Source organism: Haliotis rufescens, unplaced genomic scaffold (assembly GCF_023055435.1).
Source record: "Haliotis rufescens isolate VD_foot unplaced genomic scaffold, xgHalRufe1.0.p SCAF_105, whole genome shotgun sequence".
Classification (NCBI taxonomy): domain Eukaryota; kingdom Metazoa; phylum Mollusca; class Gastropoda; order Lepetellida; family Haliotidae; genus Haliotis; species Haliotis rufescens.
The window spans coordinates 790,031-799,739 of NW_025963786.1; the positions used below are offsets into that span (position 1 = coordinate 790,031).

General features: G+C 42.1%; 1 protein-coding gene across 1 annotated transcript; it reads left to right on the forward strand.

Moving 5' to 3' along the window:
* Positions 1–76: 76 nt before the first annotated feature.
* On the forward strand, positions 77–9,149 carry LOC124112718 (39S ribosomal protein L47, mitochondrial-like). Its single transcript, XM_046472842.2, has 4 exons — positions 77–240; positions 4,466–4,575; positions 5,833–5,990; positions 8,769–9,149. The coding sequence occupies exons 1-4, from the start codon at positions 113–115 to the stop codon at positions 9,099–9,101; spliced, it is 729 nt and encodes a 242-aa protein (XP_046328798.2). The 5' UTR covers positions 77–112; the 3' UTR covers positions 9,102–9,149.
* The last annotated feature ends 560 nt before the right edge of the window (positions 9,150–9,709 follow it).

Sequence of the window (9,709 nt, forward strand, 5' to 3'; positions counted from 1 at the left end):
TTTACAAAGAAAATCAATAACATGTTTCACGACAGTTACGCCCCTTTACATCTTAAAATATGAACAGTCATTTAGGTTAAGTCAAAGTGTAATATATAGGTTCTTGAAAGCCATGGCACTGCTGAAGAATATGTCTTCAGCTTTAAGAGTTTTGTCGGTCAGGCTTCAGCCCCTATTGATCAATGCTGAATCAAATACAAGGCTTTTACTACAGTCATCTCTCCAGTGTAAATGTAGCAGGTGCGTGTGTCTACCAAAAGTATGTTGTCAGTAAACTGTAACTTTAGAGCAGTCAACATGGGACATCGGATTTTTATTTTGTACCAGATGATATTTTTACATGGATTGTTTTCATTTTGGCCAAGTAATTATCATGAAATCGACAGAAGATTTCTTTATGAGAAATGGGAAACTTTTCGAACCACCACTGACATGTAGCCTGTCATATATTTTGAGTGACTTAAAATTACATTTAGAGATTGCCTCACATTACACTCGGCGTACTCGCTCCCGTGCAGCAGTGTCTGGAACTAGATTGTAATGGGCTCCACACCATATAGCCTAGCTGTTCTTTATGAAGTCCATTGCTCTATTTCCATGATCAGTGTATGTCTTGAGTAGTGACTATTGAAATTAACGTGAGGGTGAATTAAATGCAAAAAATGCGTGTGGTCTTTGCTCGCATTATTAAACATCGCATTTATATCAACAATAAGACATTTTGGATAGCAGAAATACCAACTTAGACATACGCTGAAAACAAACAACTATGTATTCCACATCAATGTTTATTGAGCAGCACTTGTAAAAAGTACATAAACAATGTCATTCAAACACCAATTACATCCTGTGAATTGATACTGCTCGGGTGAAGACAAGCGTTCAACTCATTCATGTCATCACTGATCACACCTGCAAGTCCAGACAGACGCCACCCAACACGGTGTCTTTGCTCTTTGCGACTGCATCAAAGGCCGACACGAGCCAGCGTGCACGTATTGTTTTAGCTGAAGTACTCTACTCAGTGCTAATAAGCGGTGCTATTTGGTGTGTGATTGGTTTAATGTAAGGTTGGGTTAAGGTGAGGATTCTCCTGTAAACCTGACAGAGGACGTTTTGTTTAGATATAAATCCACTGATGCTTGAGAGGAGGGGTGTCGCATTCATATTGAGTCGCATTTTTGGCAAGGGGCCAGCGGTCGCATTCTTTTGGTGACGCATTAATTTCACTTTTTACAGAATCAGGTAATTAGGGCTGGGACAAGTGTACTACCCAGGTATTTGACCCCCTTTTACCCAACCCTAGACTAATGTCTGATTGGGAATTGAATTGTTTTACCGCAGCCCTGGCAAGAACTGTTTAGATACATGTATAAAACAATCAGACCATGCGTTCATTGAAGTTGACTGAAGCTTTAGCTTTACTCAAACATATACAAGTCAGAAGGAATGTGTGTATCGTCAGAAAGAAATGGGAACATTAGCGACATGTAGTGTAACCACTGAGCTATAGTGAGTTTTGGTCATGAAACAATATATCACATGACTAACCACGGGTGCGGGGAGTCCTGTGGGTACGCGGGTCCTACTCAAGATCCCCCCGACCCGAGTTACCCCTTCCAGCCCTACAGGTAAACAAATATTACAATTTTTATCCACATCATAAGCGACATATATGTAGGTATTTCAATATTTATAGCCATTACTCATTTTTGTTCAAAATGTGGTATCATTTGGAATATGTGTAGTTTGTTTGTTTGTTGTTTAACACCACACTCAGCAATTTTCCAGCTATATCATGGCTGTCTGTAAATAATCCGAGTCTGGACCAGACAATCCAGTGTCATGTCATGAGCATCGATCCACGCAATTTGGATACGATGACATGCATCAATCAAGTCAGAGAGTCTGACCACCCGATCCCGTTAGTCGCCCGTTACGACAAGCATAGTCACCTTTTATTGCAAGTAGAGTTGCTGAAGACCTATTCTACCCCGAATCATCATTGGTCGAATCTGTGTAGTAAGTTGTATGGTTCAACATATGTGGTGTTTTTTGGAAATTGTTTAAATTTTGACCTTGTTTGACTATGATTTTAAGTTCACTTAAAATCTTCACAAAAACAGCTTTAATTGGACAGTAGATGCTAGATTAAGCTACATGGCAATAAACACATAATGATACTTTTGATATGTTATGAAATGTTTGTCTGCACTCAGTAATTCAGGTAGTCCTGCACCATGACCGTGGAATATATTTATTTTATGAAAAAATAATAATCTAGAAATGCATACAAAAGCAAGTCTAGCCAGCTCAAGCTAGCTCTATTCTGAAATCAGCATAGGGAAATTTTTTTTATTTTTAGAGTCAAGAAGGATATTGTGTAATATTAGATTTCAGAGACTAAATGTTAGTCTATAATTCAGGCTTCTGTTTCTTATAATTGCTATAGATTTTTCGTCTTTGCATACAGATGATAGATATGCCATGAAGCATTAAAGTGCAAAGGGACCCCAGCATGCCCAGTTAACATCTTTGAAACTGAAATTTGGCCACTATGATGGGGGGCACGGGTGGCCCAGTCGTCTAAGGCGCCGCGATTCGCTGTGCAGAGTTGCGTCCCTTGGGCACGCCAGAGAATTATGATTGTGGGTTCGAATCCCGGTTCGCCCCGATTATGTTTCTAGGTTTGTCAGCACCATACCTGTGCTCGTGGGTTTCACGGAAGTGGTAAATGTCCGAGACCTGCATCACTTCGGGCTTTCCTCCCACATTAAGCTGACACACCATGCTATAACTGGAATACTGTTAAAAGCGGCGTTAATCCCAACTCACTCACTCACACTCCATGCTTCTCCCTATGATGGCATCATATATTGTTCTGTAGCAGGGCCGTGAATGTGCAATATGGGCAAAAAACACCCAAAAGGTGTGAGATGTTTTATTGTTTTATTCCACAGTACCGCCAATTATTACTCTGGATATGATTCAGATGGTGTCAACTTGTCTCTCACAACAAACACTAAAAAGCAGACATTGAAGAATAATGAAATAAATATGTACAATGGTTGCATCTGTCAAAGTTCAAGACATTAGAGGGGCGGTCGGGTATCCTAGTGGTTAAAGCGTTCACTCGTCTCGCCGAAAACCCAGGTTTGATTCCCGACATGGGTACAATGTGTGAAGCCCATTTCTGGTGTCCCCCTCTGTGATATTGCTGGAATATTGCTAAAAGCGGCATAAAACCATACTCACTCACTCACTCAAGACATCAGAATTAACTTTTTCTTTTTTATATATAACTCAAGGGGAGCTACAGTGCCGTGGTACTATTATCTGAAGATAAACAGCTCATCTGGGTCACTGTGCAAGTAGTTTAATCAGAGATGGAACCTGTACTTTATAAGTATTGTTTTAGTATTAAACAATTCATATTTGATAGCATCTTCCCGAGGCAAGAGAGTTAACTGACTATAAAAGTTCAGTTTCCACCCTTGCCGAACTAGGCTGGTATTATGGAGTTACATTTTGGCTGGACTAACGAGTCTATGCATAGTCCAATCAAAATCAAGCATCAAAATCAAAATCTGGTTCGTAAACAGTCATGCAGATTTCGATCGATTGCAGGATTTGCAAAGCATGTGCACCGCCAACTCATTGTCAGCAGATATTTTCCAAATCCTTTCATGTTTTTAATCAAGGTGCTCACGTGATTTGATCCATTTCGCGATGTAAGACCCGTTTTATCACAATATAGATCTTGGTTATCGATCAGATCGTCTTGACTGGGCGCCACCATTTTGTGAGAAGCAAACGCAAGTGATACGAGAGGTAGAATCTGATTGGTCCATAGGAGAGGCTTAGAAGGGACATACCTGGTAATAGCCACTGGTGGCACTACGATCGAGCCCAGTTATTCCAGCCTAGTTCGGCAAGGGTGGAAACTGGACTTTTAAAGTCAGTTAACTCTCTTGCCTCGGAAAGATGATGCGATAGAGCCTAGGGGATGTTTTATTAGAATGTGTCAGACTTGACAGGTATGAAATTCAATCATTATCTGGATTACCTATGTTTCTTATGTAATCATTGAATTTATTTTTATGTGAACTATCGGAAGTGTTTCAAGGCAAATGTATTCCCTAATTATCCATCAAGTATTAGGGGCAAAGTTGTCTTAGGCGTGCAATTTGCTGTGCAGAGTTGCGTCCCTTGGGCACATCAGAAACCGATAATCATGGGTTTGAACCCCGCTTCACCTCATTATTTTTCTGGGTTTGTTTGTGGGTTTCACCAATGTGGTAAAGATCTGAGACCTGCATCACGTCAGGTTTTCCTCCCACATTGAGCTGACACGCCATTATATGACTGGAATGCCTCTAAAAGCGGTGTTAAACCCAACTCCCTCACTCCATCAAGCAGCAGATAAGAAACAAGTACTGAAGTTGTGTTGTTATTTCTGTTACAGATTCAGTCAGCCAGCACAACTAGCAGGCTTTCACACAAGTATACGTCGTCAAGATCTATCTGAATTTCTCGATGAGAGAAAACACTGGGCAGAAGAAAAAGTCAAAGTTGGTGAGGGTTTTGCAGTTGAGTTATCAAGATTATGTAGCTTAAAAAACATGGTGAAGACTCTTGCTACTTGACTCTTGACCGGTGATCCAGACTTAGGCCAATGTTGTTTTTTTATTAATCAATAGGGGGCATGGGTGGCCCAGTCGTCTAAGGCGCCGCGATTCGCTGTGCAGAGTTGCGTCCCTTGGGCACGCCAGAAACCTATGAATGTGGGTTTGAATCCCAGTTCGCCCGATTATGTTTCTAGGTTTGTCAGCACCATACCCGTGCTCGTGGGTTTCACCGAAGTGGTAAAAGTCTGGGACCTGCATCACTTTAGGCTTTCCTCCCACATTGAGCTGGCACGCCGTGATATAACTGGAATACTGTTAAAAACAGCGTTAAACCCAACTCAGTTATTAATCAATATGCCAAGAGAGGGCACAGGTGGCCCAGTCGTCTAAGGCGATGTAATTAGCTGTGCAGAGTTGCACCCCTTTGGCAGCCAGCTACCCATGATCATGGGTTCAAATCCGGGTTCAGCCGGAGTGTGTTACTTGGTTTGTGAGTGTCAACCATGCTTAAGGGAGCAACTGTTTGATTTTCATTAGGGGGGGAAAGGGAGGATATTAGTTTGAGATCAGTTGAGATCCACTGCCACAGAAACATTTACATTTGTTACCATGGTTACGGTCACTACTTGATAGATGAGCTGAGTTCATATTAAGCATTAAATTGCAATTGGAAAAAAAAATAAAATTATAAAAAAAATAAAATTAAATTGCATGTCTAAATTGGTAATTTTGTTCTTTTCTCACAGAGTAGTGAAACTTATCTTTGAGTGAAATATTAATACATGAATGGCCAATCAATTACACACCTACTCCTTGGGGAAAGGGTTAGTTCATCATTCAGAAGGCCAACATCTTTTTATTTCCAACTTTGATACAATAGGTGAACCCATTAGTAAAAGGCGACTAAGCTTGTCGTAAAAGGCGACTAACGGGATCTGGTTGTCAGGCTTGCTGACTTGGTTGATGCATGTGATGGATCCCAATTGCGTGGATCGATGCTCATGTTTCAATCACTGGATTGTCTGGTCCAGATTCTATTATTTACAGACCGCCGTCATATTGCTGGAATATTGCTGAATGTGGTGTAAAACAACAAACCAACCAACTGATGTCCCCAGCCTTGATATTCCTTAATTCTGCTAAACACAGCATTAAACCACTCTCACTCACTCACTCACTCACTCACTCACTCACTCCTCTGTAGGTCGACCTTGGAAGAAGGATGAGTTGCGAATCAAGGGCAACGACGACCTCCACAAACTGTGGTACGTGTTGCTGAAGGAGAGGAACATGCTGCTCACAATGGAGGCTGAATACAAGAGGCTGTGTACCCTGCTTCCAAGTCCAGAGAGGATCGATAAGGTGGGGTGATCATATATTTTCGCATAAGAGAAGGTGGGGTGATCATATATTTTCACATACGATAAGGTGGGGTGATCATATATTTTCACATACGATAAGGTGGGGTGATCATATATTTTCACATAAGAGAAGCTGGGGTGATCATATATTTTCACATACGATAAGGTGGGGTGATCATATATTTTCACATACGATAAGGTGGGGTGATCATATTTTCACATACAATAAGGTGGGGTGATAATATATTTTCACATAAGAGAAGCTGGGGTGATCATATATTTTCACACACCATAAGGTGGGGTGATCATATATTTTCACATACGATAAGGTGGGAGTGATCATATATTTCCACATACGATGAGGTGGGGTGATCATATATTTTCATATACGATAAGGTGGGGTGATCATATATTTCCACATACCTCACCGTGAAGATCCTGGTTAAATTTGGTCTTAAGCAACCCATGTTTGTCATAAAAGGCGGGGGGCGGTCTGGTAGCCTAGTGGTTAAAGCGTTCGCCGTCACGCCGAAGACCCGGGTTCGTTTCCTGACATGGGTACAATGTGTGAAGCCCATTTCTGGTGTCCCCTGCCGTGATATTGCTGGAATATTGCTAAAAGCGGCGTAAAACCAAACTCACTCCCTCACTCATAAAAGGCGGGGGCGGTCGGGTAGCCTAGTGGTTAAAGCGTTCGCTCGACATGCCCAAGACCCAGATTCGATTCCCCACATGGGTACAATGTGTGAAGCCCATTTCTGGTGTCCTCCGCCATGATATTCCTGGAATATTGCTAAAAGCGGCGTAAAACCATACTCACTCACTCACTCACCCATAAAAGGCGACTAATGGGATTGGGATCGCTGATTTGGTTGATGCATGTTATCATATCCCCATTGCGTATGGCAATACTCATGATGTCATTCATTTATTTACCCCCGTCATATGGTTGGAATATTGCCGAGTGCAGCGTTAAAAGACAAACAAACAAACAAACACCAAAACAATACTTGCAATCTCATTAAAATCAGATCTTAGTTCTTACTACTGCTAAACAAGGATCTGAGGACATCCCATTACTGGTCACCTCAGAACGACCTTTCGTCGGACCAATCAGAGAATCAGAAAAGGTTAACATGGGGTATTCCGAGTGACAGTAACGGGATGTATTATGACTGAATCCATCAAAATCATTGTCTTATCTGTTGCTTAAATGGGGTAAACATTTGAACGAAGAGACTTTGCCAAGCCCATGGGAAGTACAACTATATAACCTAGGCCATCTGTTAGACATTTCACAATGTACATTTGGTCAGTTCTAAAATATTTATTCGAGAACATTGTCAAGATAGTTGTCAAAGTATAGCCGGAAGTCACATGTTTGAAACTAGTGGTGTATAGCTTGAGAAAGCTGCTTTCTGACTGGCTAATGTTGACTTCTTTGTTCTTTTTTTTTTGGTTAGTATTTTTATGCAGATCTTTGTTTAGCAGTAGTGAGAACTAAGATCTGATTTTTATGAGATTGAATGATACATAATTTGGTTGGTTGGTTTGTTGTTTAACGCCGCACTCAGCAATATTCCAGCTGTATGACGGCGGTCTGTAAATAATTGAGTCTGGACCAGACTATCCAGTGATTGACAACACGGCCATCGATCCACGCAATTGGGATCGATGACATGCATCAACCAAGTCAGCGAGCCTGACCACCCGATCCCGTTTGTCGCCTCTTACGACAAGCATTGTCACCTTTTACGGCAAGGATGGGTTGCTGAAGATCTATTCTACCCCGGAATCTTCACGGGTCACGGGTCACGGGTCACATGTGACATGAGTGGGAGATACGGGACTTTACGAGCTGATGGTTCACGTGCACCCCTCAGTCTCAATGTGTACCAAAGCGGCGTTAAACCTCCCTCCCTCACAACCAATATAAGAAAAACACCACCTCACTCACTCTGTACAAGCCAGTACAGCTTGTAAACTCACACTTGTGACACGTGATCAGGGCCCAGGCTGCTGTGATGAGTTCATTTCTAATTTAAGAGGGGAAAAGGGTGGCCCAGTTGTCTAAGGCAGAGTTGCATGCCAGAAACATGATTGTTGGTTCCAATCCCGGTGGGGGCATGGGTGGCCCAGTCGTCTAAGGCGCCGCGATTCACTGTGCATAGTTGCGTCCCTTGGACACGCCAGAAACCTATGATTGTGGGTTCGAATCCCGGTTCGCCCTGAATGTGTTTCTAGGTTTGTCAGCACCATACCCATGCTCGTGGGTTTCACCGAAGTGGTCAACGTCTTAGACCTGCATCACTTCGGGCTTTTCTCCCACATTAAGCTGACACGCCGTGATATAACTGGAATACTGTTAAAAGCGGCGTTAAACTCAACTCACTCGCTCACTCCAATCCCAGTTGGCCTCGATTCTGTTTCTCGGTGTGTCAGCACAGTACCAAGGTTCCTGGGTTTCAGCGAAGTGCATCACTTCACCCTTTCCTTCTGGGGCGGTCGGGAAGCCTAGTGGTTAAAGCCTTCGCTCGTCACGCCGAAGACCCAGGTTCGATTCCCGACATGGGTACAATGTGTGAAGCCCATTTTGGTGTCCCCCTCTGTGATATTGCTGGAATATTGCTAAACGCAGCGTAAAACCAAACTCACTCACTCACACTTTCCTTCCACATTAAGCCAACATGTCTTACTGTCATGGATATAACTGGAACACTGTTAAAAGCGGGGTACATTGATTATTTTAAAAAATGTGTTTTTTTATTTTCCTGAACAGGTCGAAGAAAGCATGGAGAATTTGCTATCCGTAGTGAAAGAGAGGAATGAAGCATTCAACCTCCTAGAAACAGGGACAACGGGAGCCCCACGTGGCGGCTATGTTCGCAACTTTCTCGGACTGAAAGGTTTCAAAAAGTTCCGTGAACACCCTTGGCCAAAAGAGTTTAACCCTACGTATCGCTTGCTGCATCCTCCGTACCGGAGCTCGATGGGGAAGTACATCATGCTGTACAAGGAAAAGATGAGGAGAGAGGAGATGAAGAAGTTGCGGAGGGAGAGGCTGCAGAGGAAGAGGATGCTGAAAGCGTTCCCACATTTAGGGAAAAACTGAGAGCTAGACTTGTAGTTAGATTTGAATAAATTGGCTTTATGTTTGTCATGTGGTTTGTTTATTAGTACTCGAAATGGTGATTATCAATGGGTACATCCAGCATGCACCGTGACCTTGCTTGTTGTAGACCTTTGTACCAGTACCAACTGTCTCTTCAGAGCTCCAGATAAGCTGCGTATCTTCGTTAAATACGCATCAGAAATGCAGAAATACGCAGTGAAATAAAATTCAAGCGTATCAAATACGCAACTAACATTACAGATACGCTACAAAAATAAAACTAGTGCGTATCATCAAAATATTGTGAAGTAACCCTGCATATTCAATTAGCAAATCAGCAACTTATTTTGAAATTATATGCGGGCATTCCGTCAACCTTGCCAAACTCCATGATGACAGTAACATCATGATCATTTGCCATCACACTTTCTTGTGGAAGTATCGCAGTATTTTTTAGTCCTATAAAGCTCTCGAACCCACACGACAACAGTTTGCAGGGACTAGATGAATAGTGTTTTTAAATATTTAACTTATTTAACTTAAATACCCACAAAAAAACTAGTGGGTAACAGAAATTTGAATACCCAGATAGAATTACTGATACCCAA